An 18456-nucleotide genomic window follows, 5' to 3' on the forward strand; every position below is an offset into this window, starting at 1 on the left:
TGATGTGGCCCCCTCAGATCCAGCGATGAATTGTGTTTGGGATTACATGAAGAAACAGGAGAATTGTAATCATTTTAGACAAGCGTCAATCCAGCGTCGATCCATCTTCAATATCGCTGTATCCAACTTAATGTCTCGGGGCGCTGACTCTGATCCCAGCTAACTGTCAGGATGGCACCTTGACAAGCCACCACTTAGAGGGATACATACGCTCATTCACTTCTACAGGTAATGTTATAGTCACCAAATAACCGGAAGCAAATATTTTTTGGGGATTGTGGGAGAACATGTAAACTCCCCCTTTTCCCCTGTCCAATGAACAGTTCAGTCTTTCATCATTGTACCTCTTATCACCTTTTAATCGTGCCCTTCTGGCAAGGTGTAGTACTTTTGTGTTTGTAGTGAATATTATTGGTGTCTTTAGTGCTTTCTCACTCTGAAAAGTTTGTTCTCCTGCCCTCTTTCATTCAATTGTAATCACAGATTATTATGGATACCAGTTAACTGCCTGTCAGCAGTGGCTGCTGCTTAAACATGCCATCCTCTCCTCACACACATTAAAGCACAGCCCAGACAAAATGATGAAACCACTCGCAATAGCTTGTTTACCAAAGCCCTTCAACTGTCTCTGAACAATTTATCCAGTAAGGGTTGAGGGAGAACAAAGCAAGACGTAAAGAAGTCAAACTTTCACTGTCAAAGACACAAAAGCAGAAACGGGGAAAATATAAAATGTGGAAAGTGTTTATGCGATTTTTCTACATAATTTCAGTAGTTTGATGTAATTGGGTAGTGCTCAGCTTTCTCCCCTCGCACCGAGTCATGCGAATAGTGTTGCTTCGGTTCAGCTGTAAATGCGAGAAATAACACGTGTATGAATAATTAAATGTAACAAGGGTTTGTGGAGCTTCAACAAAAATGCGGTTGAAAAAAGGTATTGTGTGTAAAAACTAGAATGCTGAAACAGTGGAGGGCGCAAAGAGTTAGGAGTTAAGTTGTTGCTTTGAAATCCCCTCAGGTTTTGTAGTTTGTTTTTAAAACCTTTTTCTTCAATCCAGTTGCTGAAGGAGTTTAAGTGACACCCTGAAGTTTGACTTAAGCAACTCGCAATGATGTTTTTCTTTGTTCCTGCGAGGCTTTCTTTACAAATAGTCCATTTTATTTCGAACAACCAGCAGACACTTTGAAGGAGTCTGACTGCATAGAACTGCAAGAATCTGTAAATACTGCAAACCTTAAAAAAAAAACAAATTCTGGTTCAGAGGTGCAGATTCATTTCTGTTGTGTTTGCAAATCAGAATCCTGTGCTCAAGATATGTATTCCCTATCCGATTTCGCTTTTGACTTTGCCTAAGGGGGCATAATGGGAGTCTGAGAAGAAATTGAAATCACTTTACTCTTGAGTTTTCTTCGGTTGAGCAGTTACTGTTGGTGGTGGAGCTTTGGTTTGGGTCTGGTGGTGGAAGGCTAGTTGTTGGTGGATGGGTAGGCCCAGTGCTGGCCGAGTATCTGAGCATGTTGATAAAGCTGTGGGCCAAGATTTGCTGCTGACGGTAGCTGGATCTGCTGGTGCAGCTGCGGAGCTCATCCAGCAGCTCTCTGCTGGAGAGATACCGGCTGTTTCCCCCCAGAGTGTGTTGAGGTTTTTTTCTCCCACACTTCAATTCCCTGAGGTAAAACACAGTAGATTTTGAGTTTGGACCTAATACATTATGAAGAAATGTTCACTATCACGACAGTTCTGACTGCACACAGGAGGTGCACATTAAGCACTTGCATGGACTCCAGTGTAGGACACGTGGATAAATCTTTGATGTACAATCACAGTTCGACAAATTAGTACATATCAATACTAATACTGTTTTCAAAAAGGAACAGGGAAGAAAAAGAAAAAAAAAGGTTGCCAAATGGGCTGTTAAATCCCAAAACAGCAAATACTTAAGCAAAGCAATCATGTGATATTTTCTATTATTAAATTAGGTTTTGTTTTCATTCACAGCAGGAGGAAGAGAAAAAAATGGTGTATACACTGGCTGTGAAAAGGTTGCAAGTATCACAAAGAGAGAATGGTCTGAGCCTTAAGGGATGCAGGAGATGATCTACAATGCTGGAATGATTGGCCCGTGGGCCACAGGGAGAAGAACCAGGGAGTGCTGCTACTACTCCAGCAAGCCCCCAGTGCAGGGCTGAGCCTATTCAAAAGCCATGAATCAGCAGAAAGCAACCACTGTGTGTGCTGCCTGCTGACACACACACACACACACACACACACACACACACACACACACACACACACACACACACACACACACACACACACACACACACACACACACACACACACACACACACACACACACACACACACACACACACACACACACACATACACACAGCCCAGGGCTGGCTGATGAGACAGACAGACTGCATGCTCAGCTGTCTGTGTCGGGGGCTTTATGTACTACAGCATGGAAGTGAAACACAATGAAAAGCCTCTGGATAGGGCTCCGTGCAATCAATGGAAAATTGCGGCACTTTATATGAACCTGTATCCCGTTCCATAATATACATCTGTGTATGGGTACAATGTATACATTTTGATGTTTGTAATTCATTTCAGCTTTATTTATATCGCGCCACATACAACACAGCCTCTGTGCCTTTAACAGAGAGAAACCCAACAAATCCATTCTTGCAGTCGATGCATGTCAGTGTGATAAACCTGTTTTCAAATGCCCTCCTGTCTTTGTCCTGTCTATTAAAATAATACTGGCGTCTTATAATAGCTGGGTTGGGAGGGAGACAAGCCCCTCAGCTTTCCAAAAGCCATTTCTTATTTAGAGATCAGAGTGAACTTGTTTACTGTAATGAGGATGCAGACACGGCCAAAGAGTAGTTAAAGGTGCAGTGTGGTGTGTAATATTTTTAGTAAAAAAGAAATCTTCCCAATAATCATCATGATATTGCTGAGAAATGTAATAAAGTTAACCAGCTAGCCACAGCCTGATCTGTCTTGCAAAACCAGGTTAAACCACAAGATGGTGCAACGCGTCCAACAGTCTCTTAAGCTGTTAAATCCAATGAAAAAAAAATTGAAAAAGAAACAAATTTATTAGAATTTCTCATGTAAAACAAAGCATAATAATATACCTCATGCCGAGACACAGACTGTAAATTTTAGCATTTTTTAAATACACTGTATGCATGAATTACAGTTACTTTTATTATGTTTTTGCTCATTTCAAATGTAGGATTAATTTCAAGATGCATCTTTATACCTAAACCACTGCTGATTTTCCCCCTGGTTCTTAGTGGATGCACATATCTTCAAAAACCAAACAATCCAACTCCTCTCCATCGTTCTCTGTTGAAATGGCGCCAAAACAATCTCTGCGATGTTGCGGCTTCACCCGACTGACCACAGGGGAAAGTTTGATTTTGTTTCCTTTAGTCCAAAGCAGCTTGTTATTAATGCTCTGTTCTTTCTCTCGTCTGTGCAGGGTGTGAGAGGGAGTGATGTCGGCAGACGAGGAGCTGGACAGTGAGGTGGCAGCAGCACCTGTTTACGTGTACGAATCCAAGGTCCACTGTTCCAATGTGCTGCTGAGCCTGGAGGAGCAGCGGCGGCAGGGCATCCTGTGCGATGTGACGATACTGGTGGAGGGGAGGGAGGTGCGGGCGCACAGGGCCGTCCTGGCGGCGAGCAGCCGCTACTTTCTGCAAGCCCTACTCGGACACACCAAGTCTCCAGAAGAGGCGGAGCCCATCATAACCCTGCCAGACAAGGTAAAGGGGCAAAGGCCCACCGGTGGGTTTCACACTTTCACCTTATAATCAGAAACCAAACTCTTTATGTTGCCTATGTTACTTGAGTGGGAAAAATGTGAGGACCGTCCATACAGTTCCCCTCTAAATAAAATCACTGTGGGAAAAAACTCACCACTCCATAGGACCCTTTTGTTGCAGGTGCTCAATCCACTCTTAGCTTGGACTATTTCAGCCTTATTATTCTACTCAAATAGGTTTTAAAACATTTTTACAACACTTTACTAACAGAGAAAATACTCCAGATTCACTCTATTCATGCTGCCTGTTGTACAGTCGCTGGTTATGAAGAACTGAACAGAGGTGAGCTTGAGTCAAGCATTGAGTCAGACCAACTTAAGACTGAATGCAAGGCTTGATATTCAAAATAACTAATTCAGGGAGTGAAAAACAAACGTTTTTCTAGTAAAACAATATTAGGAAAATACTGTTCAGAGCTTATATAGCCTGAGTTGTGAGGATCTGGTCAAAGTCGGCCAGCATGCAAAGCGAGGCCAGAAGAGTCCTTCACTTGACCTTCAATTAAAAGAAAATGGGGCACAAGAGAAAGGAGCACATGGATAGAGTAGGGTTGACACAAATTGATAAATTTCTGAACACATGTTGGCCATGAATATTAATGGAGATGCCGTGTTAGTTGCTGCCACTTCCATTCACCCTCCGGGGCTGATCAGGGAAGCGCTCCTGAACCCACTGGCTGGTATTACCATATAATGCCCCAGATCTGTCATATTGATTAATATGTCTCTGTGAGTCTACCCTTATACAGTAATCAGTCTCACAGGCTTCCAGCACTTTACAAATCAAACTCCCTCCCTTAAACACCCCCGGCATGGTTTTATTTCACACCCTCTGTGCCGCTTGCTTTGTCACCGACTCATAAATTACAAGAAGTCACTGTGGCTCCCTGCTAAGCAAATTAGTGTTAGCAGGTCAACAAAGGCCATGCTGCTTTAATACGCTGGCACTTAGTAGAGTTTTGTGGGTTTAGTTTCTAAATAACATTTTTCTTTATCTGGTTCCCTCCTCTCCATTGGAGCCCTCTCCAATATGCCAGAATGTTTCGCTGAAGCCAAACACTTCAAGGCCAACAAACAAAAGCACTAGCCTTTGAATAAAAGCCACGGGCAGATAACTGTGACTGCAAGTAGCTCCTGAAAAGTGTCTTTAATACGGTTTCCTTTTAGATCGGCAAATCTAATTTTGAAAAATCCCAGAGCGGGCTAAGCTTCTGGCTGTTTCATGTGATTTCTGGCACCTCACCAAAGTGTTCGCGGACCTGCGGTGTGAAACTGCTGGTTTTTATTACTAATTTCCATCTTATCCCTAAAAGTGTGTCGCCGGAAGCCTTTTAGCAGTGAATGTCCAAGCTACAGTTTTTAATAAGGCCTTTTAGAGCTAAAATCTAACTTCAGTTTTACCTTTCAAAAAACACAAGTTCAGTTACTATAGTTCAGACTTTTGATTGTTGATGTTCTATAAAAAAAATCTAATATTACTTTTGTACTCAAATCAAAGCCTTGGGCCAGTTTGTTTCATACTGAACACAATAAAGAGCCCATTTTTAAACATCTCATGTTATTAGTTTTCAATGACATTCCTTTAATGTTCATTTCAATATATAAGAAAAGCCACGGTTGATTCTTTCTGGTCTAATCAGCTTCTATAGTCCCCTGAAAATGTTGTCATTTTGTGTTTGATTATTGCTTTGTCTCATTTAGTAATATTTGCTTTCTACTCTACCTTACAGGTTACAGCCAAGGGTTTTGCACCACTACTCCAGTTTGCCTACACTGCCAAGCTGGTTTTAAGTCGAGAAAACATCCATGAAGTGATTCTGTGTGCCAACTTCTTGGGTGTTCACAACCTGGAGGACTCATGCTTTCGTTTTCTTCAAGCCCAGCTCCAGAAGGACAGCCCACAAGCCAGCGAAGGTAAAGTGGATTATGACGAGGACATCGCAGCAGACGATCCCGTATTTTCGGTTGAAACATCTCTGGAGGATTCAGAAGCAAGGCAGCAGCTGACCAATCATGTGGCCAGCACTCCTCCACTTCATGCTGAACTCCCTCAATGTCCTAAATACACAAGGTATCAGTACGAGATCAGCGACAGCAAGCACAATGGAGAAAACCATCATGGAAGTGATGATGTAGTTCTGGCCAACCATACCTCAATCAGCCCTGTGAACTCGCAATTTGCCGACAGCAGAGCTTCTCCACAAACTTTACTTCCATCCTCCAGAATCAAAGAAGAGTGCTTCGTATTCGAGGAAGAAGGAGACGAACGGAATGGTAGCAACTCAGAGCTGTGCACTGAGGAGGTGCTGGAGATGGAGCTGGAAGTGGAAGGGGTCCCAGTTGCCGCCGAGCATTCCTTAAGCCAAGACTCAAACTCCTCCTGCCTGCGTTCCTACCTCCAGAGGGGCGGTCTTGATCTCAGCGGAATGCCAAGCACCACCATTCAGCAGCTACTCACCAACCGACTGTCTCTCAACCACTACAGGGAACTGGTCAAAGATAGGCAGCGGAAGAAGGAATCTCTGGGTCAGTTTGATCCAAAGGCCGACGTCGCCGATGTCATACCAGCAGCACTGACGGGCATTAGCAAAAGCATGTCCAAAGCTTCCTCTTCGAAGCATGAAGGGGAGCTCGACAGACGCAGTGTCATTTTTTCTTCCGCAACGGGCGAGCGGCACATGTCGGCCCCAACATATGTGGACGAGAAACTCAAAGATAAAGTCTCAGCTCTGGTGCCAGATGACTCCCCATCCTCCGATCCATTATGCCTCACAACCAGCTGCCCAGTTTCCATCAAGCCCTCGCCAGATTCCCCCCCTCTTTTTGAACCCCGTACCCAAGTCTCCAGCTATGGTTCCTCATTCTCTTTCCCAGAGGACAAAGCCAGTAGTAGCTCACCTACCAGCCTTCCCCAGTTTGACTTCCCTTCATCCCCACACTCAGGCTCAATCTCTGGTCTGCCTCACTGCCTGGCTGGGGTGGTGGAGCAGAGCAGCCTCCAGAGCAGAGAGACGGTTTTCTCTCAGGATTTTACCAACATCAAAAGTGAACAAGGATTTGGTGCCAGTGGTGGCAACTCCAGTGATGAATCCTGCTCTTTCTCGGAGGAAGACAGCGAGAGTGGTTTCTCCAGGGCGTCCGGCCCTGAGGTTAGTGCGGTCCTTTGCTTTACGTATATACTTTCTGTGTGCCCATCACTTTAAATTGTGAGAGTAATGTTGAAGTGATAACACTCTGAACTTTCACTTGCCCTTTGACTTTTTTTTTCTGTGTGTGTGTGTATGTGTGTGTGAACCATTTAATTTGAACATACTAGTGTGTTGACTGAGTCACAGCTCAGCAACTGTTGACTTCCTTCTCAATTCAAACTCCCCAAAAACGTTATGCAATGAAACATCATATGCTGGCATTCAGAATATATTTCTATATGACAATCTATTGCCAATGTACAGATTTACCGAGCGCTTATGGCCCTCGTCTGTGAGAATATCGAGTTACTCTACTTACATCTTCCAGAAATATCTCTCGTTGTGCTGGCGATTGCTGTTCTGAGCCACAATAGCCACAGATGCAATACTCAAGAGGTTTTATCAAGTGAAATTTATCATTTAACGATCACGTATCCTTCCTTGAACCTCTGAGCAGTGGCAAACCTCTCATCTGGCCAGCTCAATGAACAGCTCATTGTTAACCTCTACGGTTGCTAAGGTGATGTCTAAATGCAATATATGACCGAATATGAGATGAGATGACAGCAGGTTGATGACATTAGTGCCTTCTGTGTGGGAGGCAGACACACTTCCTCTAGTGTGTGAATGTGTGTGTGAATGGGTGAATATGACTATTGTTGTAAAGTGCTTCGTGGGCTGTTAAGTCAGTGGAAAAAGGCTTTATAAGTCAGCTCCACTTATCATTTGGAAACTCTTAAAATTGAAATGTATGAAGAGGTCTTTCCAGTTTTTTAGCCCTTTTTTGCAAAATGGCAGTCACTTACTTCATCCGCGACAATAGCAAATGTCAGTGAGTGTGTATGTTGGTCCTCGTTTTACTCTTTTTGTCTGAAGTCTGAAAGCAGAAGTCAGGCTCCACTTTTTCTTGTGGGAGACAGGTTACAGTTGTATAAAGCTCAAGGTTCGTGTTTGACAGTTAGGAATAAATGTGTGTTAGCAGGTGGGCACAAGTGAGGCTGTGTGGTGTGTGTGTGTGTGTGTGTGTGTGTGTGTGTGTGGGGGGGGGGGGGGGTAGGAGTAGGAGAGGTCTATCCCACTTCTTTGTTCTGACCCAGTTGTCCTGCCCATGGAGCGGGCTGACAGACACCCTGGGGTGCTCTGTACGCAGGTGGAAGGTGTCCTGTCCCCATTCCCTCCACCATCTGCCACTCCTGACCTGAGATCTGCTACATTTAGCTCAATCCAACAATCACCCTTGAGATTTCTTTGTAGTTTTCTTCACTCCATTTTGATATTTTTAAGAGGCGGTGCAACATTAAAAAGCTCTCCATGTTGGGCTTTGTCACCTCAGCTTGTAGAACCTTTGGTCGCTAAATTTTAGTCCGAAATGGGCTTGGACTATGATGGAGTTATTAATCATGGTTTTAAGCAGACTAACTGCAGCTTACACACACTATTAATGACACTTAAATTGTCCCTTATATCTGATGATGGAGTCATTCTTATGGCCATAAAGACTATGAAGAATGAGTGAGCTGAACTTGATGTGATCTATCTATCTATCTATCTATCTATCTATCTATCTATCTATCTATCTATCTATCTATCTATCTATCTATCTATCTATCTATCTATCTATCTATCTATCTATCTATCTATCTATCTATCTATCTATCTATCTATCTACTGTACTTTTAATTTGATGACAATGCAAATGTGAACAATGTGAACAAGCTTTGTTTTTAACAACATCTCCAAGTAAAGGCTCTCGGAGGCTAGAAACAGATAGAAAGAGTGTTACAATGGAAACTAGAGAAGGAGAGAAAGGAAGAAAGGTGAGGGGATTTATGACCATTCAAGGCTCACTTTGTCATTCCAACCTTATTATGTGACTGCAGAGAGACATGGAGCTATATATAGCTGTCTATAGAGTAGAGGACAGGCAACACACACACACACACACACACACACACACACACACACACACACACACACACACACACACACACACACACACACACACACACACACACACACACACACACACACACACACACACACACACACACACACACACACACACACACACACTTGCCTTTTCCCTCTCCTCCTTTGTCAGAGCAGTGAATGATGTCATGGTTGTTTGCTGGCGGTGCAGAGCTGAGCTGCTCAGTCTCCTCTGATGCAATTTTGTCGAGAAGAAACAAAGAAGCATTTAGCACACGTATAATCCTTTCTCAAGTCATTTCAGTAAGTAGGTGTTTAATTATTTAATCTATTTATTTATTTTAAAGAAACCAGCTACCGAGAATTTTGGCAGAAATCACAAAAATACCTGCAATGGTCCTTCCTTAAAAAGTTACTTCACCAAAAGTATGTGGAGCTAATCAAATCATACATGTGGAGACTGAAATGAATTGTATGGAGATGTTGGAGATGTCTTGTCAGCACTACTCGCCCCCATGAGTGCTCATACTGTTTTCTTTGTGTTTGAGCTGTACAGTATGTCCACTAGTGCTGACTAATTCTGACACCTAGTGGATTTTCCACCACATTGCAACAAATTTCACGATAACAACAACAATGGACATCGTAATATTGGAATACTGCCAATATTACTAACAAATGAATTCACAAATGACAAAGTGTGTAACTTTACTCAGCCTTAAGTATAATTGATATTTTGTCATTAAAATCAGAAGTTGTGACTGAGTACATACACAATTGTTTTATTAAAATTAACCCTTTTGATCTTCATTTTTTCAAGTTCATTAATTGATTTTATGAATTTATATTTGTGTCATTGTATATACTTTGTGTGTCTATGTAATTCAAAAGTAGACACTTTCTAAAGATTAGTAGAATGGAATACCTGTTTTTGATATTGGAATTCAATGCATTAAAAAATTACTAATACTCTTAGGAGTTTTAGAGAAGAGTCATTTGTACTTTTGTTGTTTTTTTATAACAGTACTGGTAAAGTAAAATTATACTGCTGGAACAGTACTCATTTTAAGTACTCTTAGTGTTAAAAATGTGTATCTTTACCTACCTACTTGTATGGAAAATTGCAGTAACAAAAGAAAATTTTTCATTGAAATTTCATTTATTAAAAAATAAGTGAGTAAAAGTACAACAGACTGCTTAATGTGTTCTCACTGTTATAACTGGAAAGTCAGTTAAGCTGATGTTAAAGAGATAGGTGTGTAGTCATTCTGTTAAAGGAAGCAATGAATTATGATCGTAGGAAAATGGGATTGACATCAAACCCCTGGGTATCTTTCAGGTCAAACTGCCCTTCCATGTGGACCAAATCATCAATCTGCCGCGCAACGACTTCCAGATTCTCATCAAGATGCACAAACTGACGTCAGAGCAGCTAGAGTTCATCCATGACATCCGCCGCCGCAGCAAAAACCGCATCGCTGCTCAGCGCTGCCGCAAGCGAAAGCTGGACTGCATCCAGAACCTGGAGAGTGAGATCCGCAAACTGGTAGGACACACACACACACACACACACACACACACACACACACACACACACACACACACACACACACACACACACACACACACACACACACACACACACACACACACACACACACACACACACACACACACATACGGTTGAAGGCAATTTACAATCACACAGTAACCTCAATGGCATTTGAAGGGGTTCCACAAGGCTCTGTCTTAGGGCCTCTTTTTTATGTCCTTATTTACTACTATAGCTAGTTCTCCATCTGGCTCCTTCAATGAACATCTAATGCTCCTCCTGCCCACACATCCATTCAGACAGAGGGACATGCAATCCTTGAGGATAACGTGAAGTGCTCTATAGGGCGGAAGCTAAATAACTGAAAATCAGGCTCCACTGACAAATCTAAAGATGTGGCTGGTAGGTCTGCGACAGCTTCGGGCAGTGAGTCTTTAATTTTATCCCTGACAGTTAGAATTTTGTCATTAAAGAGGTTTACAAAGTCATTACTGCTCAAAGTTAAAGGGATATGAGGTTCGAGAGAGCTGTGACTTTTTGTCAGCCTAGCTATAGTGCTGAAGAGAAATCTAGGGTTGTTCTTGTTTTCTTCTGTTAAGGAGGAATAGTAGGCAGTTCGAGTTTTGTGAAGGAATTTTTTATAGATTAACAAACTATCTCTCCAGGCTATTCAAAATACTTATCGACTTATATGCCATTTCTTCTCCATTTTTTGTGCTTCTTTAATGTTTGCAAATGATCATTATACCATGGAGCTATCCTCCTCCAGTGTGGCGTGAAGTAAGGATGCTGCTCCATCTACAATGACACACATCATTTCTCTTGTTAATCCACGGCAGGTCTGTGAGAAGGACAAGCTGCTGAGTGAGCGCAACCAGCTGAAAATCTGTATGTCGGAGCTGTGGCAGAACCTCTCGTTCCTCTCCCAGCAAGTGTGTCTGGAGGTGCAGGGCGGCCAGCCGCCTCCCGCCTCCACCAGCATCGACCTCACTTCCAGCCCGCCGTCGCCTTCGTCCGAGGACGGCTCCTTTCAGCACACACCGCCTGCAGCGTCGCAAAGTGAGGCCGCTCGTCAGTCCGAGGTGGGTGCTCGTCGGGGACTGCCGCAGGACAGGCAGCCTGGGCGGGAGGCGTCGGGTTTAAGCCAGAAGAACCGAAAGCGTTCCCCTGCGCTCAGATCCTCTGAGGAAGTATGTAGCCCCACTGTAACGGTGGATTTCTGTCAGGAAATGACTGCGAAATGCACAACAGGGGAGCAGGATGGACAGGACTGCGCTTAAAAAACTGCTGGCAAACACACGACACCCTTTTGAAAATGTTTTTGTCTTTTTTTCTAAATGGATGACACTAATGTTGTCTTATCAGCAATACTGTTCAACAGGTATTTTCTGGACTGGTATGAAACTAAAGCACTGGCAGCTCTCTCTCTCTTTCTCTCTCTGTCTTTCTCTCTTCCTCTCTTTCGTTTTGTCTCATTGGACTTTTTCTTCCTGTCTGCTCCCCTCCCTCTCTCGTGCATCATGGGAGGATAAACTCAGGAAATCTACAGAATGTACAGTAATATTCTTGTCAACACGTACACGCACTTTACTTTCCAGTCCTGCCTGATCTTGACAGTTACAAAAGTGCAAACCGTTGCCAATTTTCTGACACTTGAAGTCGGTTTTGATTTTCCGCATCGGTCAGTTCAAATTCACTCAAGGAGCTGCTTTACATTTGTTCTCCGTCTGTCTAATAGTTAGATGTAAAAGTAACCTCAGGTCTGTACGTTCCGTGAGAAAACACAGATGGTACCACTTGAACATTTGGACACACCTTAGTTAATTTGTGGGGTTTCATGCCTTCTTAATGTGTTTGATCCCATCTGTGGTGGTTTTCAGAGGTGGGCTTGTTACAGTTTATTTAAGTTGTGTTTTCCAGACGCTCTCCAAATCCACATTAAATTAAGAACCACGAAAAGTGAAACACCAGCCTGTCTGTACTTTAGGACATGATGATCCGTCAATATGGAACATTTCTAGAACTTCGAAAGTATCCTCAGGTGCAGTCGTAGACAAATCAAACACGGATGAAAAGGAGAGTCAGTTGGATCACTAATGTCTAAACCTTTGACTGGTACTCCACATCGTCATGATAGAATTCAGTTAGTATTCTGTTAAAACTTTCCCCAAGATAGCAACAACTGCCATGTAGTTACCCCCGCAAGTAGCACACTCTGTATTCTGCGTTTCGTCCAAAGTCTGCATCGTTGCATACATTTGATCATTTACATTTACAGTCAGGATGTAAATAACTGCTGGTGTGGAGTAGATATCCCTCCACTGATCTCTGTAGCCACACTTCCAAATCAATGATAAAAAGATTCTTCCATTCATAATACTAATAATACACTTCTACATTGCAGACTGGACAAAGAAACACGTGAAATTAATACATTATCCACTGATATAGAGGCTCACTTCATCATGTTAAGTCGTTATCTTTGGCTGAATGCTGAACCTTCTACATTTTTACTATGAAATATATTGTCAGAGGTTATTTTGACCCGAGTCGAATAAAGAACGACCGGAGGAAGCCTCATATGAAGCCTCACAACCGTTGCGCCTGCTACCTTATTGTGTTTTTGTAATTCACTTATGTTGCATTCAGCTATAACATACGTTTTATTTCACTTAAGAAAAATGAGCACAGTTATTGTAAGTGTTTAATTGCCTAAGTTGTTTTGGAGTTAAACGTCAATGTTGATTCCCAGTTCATATTGTTTACTCAAAGGTCTGCTGACATATTCTCACTCTTTAACACACAGACGGGTTACATACCGTAGCTCCTCCACACATATGCACACAAATCATTCTGCCACCGGAAAAACTGAACTGTCTTCAAGTACGAAGAACAACTGCTGTTCAACATCAAAACAACATCAAAACAGTTTATGTATGTGGATCACCATTTTCAAACGATCCCGTAATTGTTGATTGACACAGGACTTTAAAGTAAAATGTTACCAAAGGTATGTATTTGTAAAAGGTTGCATTCGGTGAAATGATCAAATGGTCATTATGCAAAGCATTTTTGTTTAGTTTTTTGGGGCGTCAGACTTTTTATCTTCTTTTTTTTTGCGCACTTATTTGGATGATTTGTTGGGGTTTTTTTTCTACACATCTCTTCTGCCTTTTTCCACTTTGTGCAAAAAGACAAAGCTACAGTGAAACATATAGCACTGCCTGAGACCTCCAAGAGGCCACGCCTGGTGTTGTGTTGGACGCATTGCGACGTATGGCACTTAATTTAAATCTTGAGTCCGGTTGAAAGGAAAGGAGCATACTGGTGTGCGTTTCTATTTTTAAGATCGAGCACGCTGACACATTTCCTCAGCTGGTTCAAGTTGGATCGGCTCAGTTGCGTACGTTCAGTGTCCTGGAGGAACGATGGCGACAGAAAAATATTGGAGTTTCTACCGATTTCAGCTTTCTGGACGGAAAGAAATGATGTGTGTTGTTCTTGCAGATGCAACATAAGGACGAAAGTTTCTCAATAACTCATTAGATTCTAACTAATTTCCAACTCTCTTCCACTGTTTTTGATTCTTTTTTCTACAGCGGGGGTTTTCACAGTGGAGCAAAACGACCTACATTTGATGCGCTATATATCGAAAGTGTTACAGACATTAATTTAAAAAGTGAACTTAGGCAGCAGGACTTCAGCAGCAGACAGATTCACTGACACTGTGCGTCCCCAGTCTCATTGTGTCGAGAGTTACTTGGACACACTCCAGTCCAGTCACAATTAATTGGGAAAGTTGCTCAGGTCTCTGGCCTTTAAAACACATTTTACAGTAATAAATATTAGTTGTCACTACTTTCTAAAATTCATTTAAAGCCACATGAAGCCAGATATGATCTGCGGTTGACTGGACAATAAAAAAATAAGGATATATCCATTCCCAATGTTTTTTCCCAATTTTTTGTAAGTTACATTTTTAAAGAAACATGAACGGCATTTTAACATTTCACATTTTAACTTCTGATACTAAATAGACTTAATTGACCAATAAAACTCCTTTGTTTAGAAGGAAACGTTATTTCTATCTACTTTACATACACGTTTTTGACGCTGCTGTTGCGTCACTCGTGTTCGAGTTGTGTTGTCTGCTTCTCTTGACTCTCGACAGTGCCATCCACACTGAATAAATTAGAAACATCAGTTACTTTTATTGAGAAATAACATAGATGTTTTTGCAGTAATTTGTACACAAACTGTTTTTGCCCCACCGGTGACCCCTTGGTTTAAACACAAGTTTAACTTGTCCCGACACATTTCATGTTGTTTCCCATTGTGGTCGATAAACTGCGCTGTTCCTCTTTTAAAAGTAATACGTGCACATTTGCGCGCGGCAGCTTAAAATCTCCGACGTCGCCCGTAAATTTGTAGAAACACTACAAGCCAGCGATCAGTTGCTCCCAACGAAACACATCCTCAACAGTGTACGGTATGAGGGCTCTAAACAAACACGCTGGCACATTATTGATTTAAAGAGATGCCAAATTCATCTGCTGAAAAGTCAATGGTGAGGCACGTGGCAGGGGTGAGTGCTGCTGCTGCTGCTGTCTGCTGCCGCTGTCTGCCATCACTCTGCTGCTCCACGCCGAGCCACGCTCTCCCTGTCTGACTGCTGGATCAAACAGGATGAAGGAGAACTAGTCAAACTAGATTTTCAATTTTTTGTTTTTTTTAAGACGGTAATAATTGCACTTATTATTCTCAGATATTGGTTTAAAGCATGTGAAATTAAAGGTTGTTCGAGGGAGTAGTTTCACAACTAAAGTGGATCAGAGACGCTCCAATATTTCCACAGGACACTGAAGGAAAACAGCGTGTGGTGTGAACGCACCCAAGAACTCTGCTCAGCTCATTCACAGTCGATAATAGGAAGTTTTTTTGTTTTTTATTTATTTGTTGTTGCGGGTTGGGCTGCGGATCAGTGTAGATCACTTATCTTTTTTCATTATTTTTTTTTTTTCCATTTCCTAATGGTTGCAATTTGTTTATAGTTGGTTAGCTGATGGGGAAAATCCTTTATGTGCAAGTACTTAAGTTGTAATATTGTTTACTTTAGTGTGTGAGTATGTTTACAATGTTCTGTACTACCTGTTACTTTGGGGGTTTTTTTGTAACGATAAATAAGACTGATAAAGTTTACTTTCTTTATATAAGTTGTGATTTTATGAGGAAAACTAGGAATCTAACAGGAGCAGCTACAATTTCTTGCCTTAGAGGTTTACAAAAGGCCAAACTATCCAGTAAGAGAACTGAGGTTTTTGTTTATGGGGAAATCTGAAACACATGTAATCCTTCTGCTGGCCACCGTATTTAAATGAGATTGTTCCTCAGAGAGAAATGCAAAGAGTATCACTTTATTTAACCTATGGTTTTTGTTTCGGAGCACCCTCGCTAAAAAGCGATCAGGTATCCTCGTGGGTATATTACACAGGGAACAATGAAAATGTGAAATCTGAAAGAAAAGATATTACCAAATCGTCAGCCGAAATACATCGGGATGCATTCGATTATTTAACAGATCCATGGTCATATATCTGTATTTATTTCAGAGGTCATGCTTATACAATACATCTTAGTAGACTTTACCATATGCCAAATGTAAGTGTGCTCTTGAATAAGGTGGGGGTAATTGTCTTGTTGCAATGAATATCTGTAATTGAGCTCAAGGAAATCAGAAAAAGCTGAAACAAAATCAAAAGAGGGCATCGGATCTTTTGGTGGCATGGAGCTCAATGTGCACAAAACTTCAGCGCATCTGACAGAGAACATTCATGTTTGCAAACAACAGCAGAATGAGTGAAACTCAAAATACCTTTGTTTTATTTCTAGTTGAAGAACTGCACAGGACTAGTGAAAAGAACTCATTTAGTTTTAGTCCATATTTGAAAAATGTAAAAAAAATAAAATAAAAAGAGCACTCTTTTTAAAGTCATGAGAAATTTTAGGAATTATTTGGGGGGGGGGCATTTTTTTTTGCCATTCATAAATCTGCTTTTCTTCCATATACAGGTGCGTCTCAATTTAAAAAGTACATTTTTCACAGTTTGGTTTATCCAAACCTGTGAAACGACCATGTAGTGTTTTAGATTATTATACATAATTTAAAATATTGCAACCCTTTTTGTCTTATTTTATATATATTAAACATGAAAGCCATGATAATCAAAACTACCGCATTGTGAACTTTTATTTCTCTGTCTGTTCTAAAGCCACAGGCCAGAAATAAAGCAGTTCAAATGCTTTCCTTTTAAAATGTTTTGAATCTTTTCAGTTCCAAAAGCTCTGCATGAAACTGTAGATAATTTGTTCGTTGTGACTCTTATTTCTTAGCGGCAAAGCCATTAAGTTGGAAAGCTGGAAAGCCTGATTATTTTGATTTTAAAGTTGCCACACTTTTAATGAATATGCATTTGTGGGATGAGCAGCGAAGTTGAGAATGCCATCCTCTCTCAGTTAGGTAAATCTTTAATTATGTAAATTTTACTGCAAAGAGGCATCGTTACAACCAAGAAATCATCTACCGAAACACACGTGTCCCAACGTTTATATGTGTGGTGTTTAAAAAAAACTGAGACATGTGCCATTTTTAATGAAAATTCTGAATGATAGCAATTAACCACAATTAAGAGGAATAGATAACCCTGCCTGTAGTTGAGGCAGATGATGGAGAAGAAGTGGTTCACGTCAAAGTTCCCACATGTATGTGACAACTTTGAATTTGCACTTGCTGTGCAAACTTTGAGCACTATAAAACAAAAAAAAAATTGGGGGGTGATTTTCTTTTTCTTCTTTTTTCTTCTTTTTTTTTTCACTTTCCAATGATGGTACAGAGTGGCAGATGACAGGAAGTATCTCTTTAATGCGGCCGGCCAGAAAGGCGTTGATCGGGGCCACTTCAATCAGATTGAAGTATTTTGTATGGCTCAGTTACACAGACTCACACTTATCTACCTGGCTGATTCAGCATACCTCATCTTTAGGGTAAGGACTGTATGATAGACATTTAGACCGTTTCCGTGGCATTGTTTCTAACTTTATACAGTGGTTACATTGTATTTGTAGATTTTGGTGAGCCAGTTTTTATTTTTTATTTTTTTTTTACATCTTTTCATTTGTTTTCCTGCAACATGACTGTTCAGTGCAGATGCAGCAGTTTTGATTTGCTTTCCTTTTTTTTTTTTTTTTTTTTTTTTAACCTTTTGAATGTTCGATAACCTGTGTTTTGTAAAGACTTTTGTAAATATTGTGCAACATGTTATGTCTTGCTTATTTGATATGAAATAAGAAAAAAATTACAGCATTTTGTCAAGGCCATTTTTTTCTGTTGAGAAATAAAAGTGAAAAGCATGAGAATTCCACAAAGTAACATTTTGTGATGTGTGCCTTTGTTTTCATGAAATATACATTGGAAAATGATCGCTGTTTTTTTTTAGTTTTTTTTTTTATGAAGCATTTAATGTTAATATAATATAAAGTATCACATTTTAAATGAAATGACTGCATATAAATGACTATATACATACAGGCAGATTCTAATCAAGCCATTGATTTCCTTTTTTTTTTTTAGAAACAGAGCATTAAAGTCCAGAAACATCTCCTCTTAGGAGTGTTTGCTCTTTCTTCACAATCTGAAAAAATCAGTTAATGCAATGAAAAATGTCCACAGTTTTAAAAACCTTTCTCTTTGTAGTACCACCACGTAGACAGTGTAAGGTGCTTCATTTCCTAAACATGACAGGCTTTGGCCTCATCATGGCTGACTCTCTGGCTTTACCAGCACCATGTGACCGGAGCATGTGGATCAATGTTGATGGCTGGATCACTGATACAGTTCATCCCCTGTTTTGTGACCGTGGAACACAGCTCTGACGGCGTGCCAGCT

General features: G+C 41.1%; 1 protein-coding gene across 1 annotated transcript; it reads left to right on the forward strand.

The window, feature by feature from the left end:
- Positions 1-3516: 3516 nt before the first annotated feature.
- Positions 3517-11794, forward strand: LOC308119693 (transcription regulator protein BACH2-like; the record flags this gene model as incomplete). The annotated part of the gene is made up of 4 exons (XM_080479843.1): positions 3517-3786; positions 5576-6994; positions 10302-10508; positions 11354-11794. 4 exons carry the CDS (start codon positions 3517-3519, stop codon positions 11792-11794), a joined length of 2337 nt encoding a protein of 778 aa, XP_080335969.1.
- Between the last annotated feature and the right edge of the window lie 6662 nt (positions 11795-18456).

Source organism: Lipophrys pholis (genome assembly GCF_963383615.2).
Source record: "Lipophrys pholis genome assembly, chromosome: 14".
Taxonomy (NCBI): Eukaryota; Metazoa; Chordata; class Actinopteri; order Blenniiformes; family Blenniidae; genus Lipophrys; species Lipophrys pholis.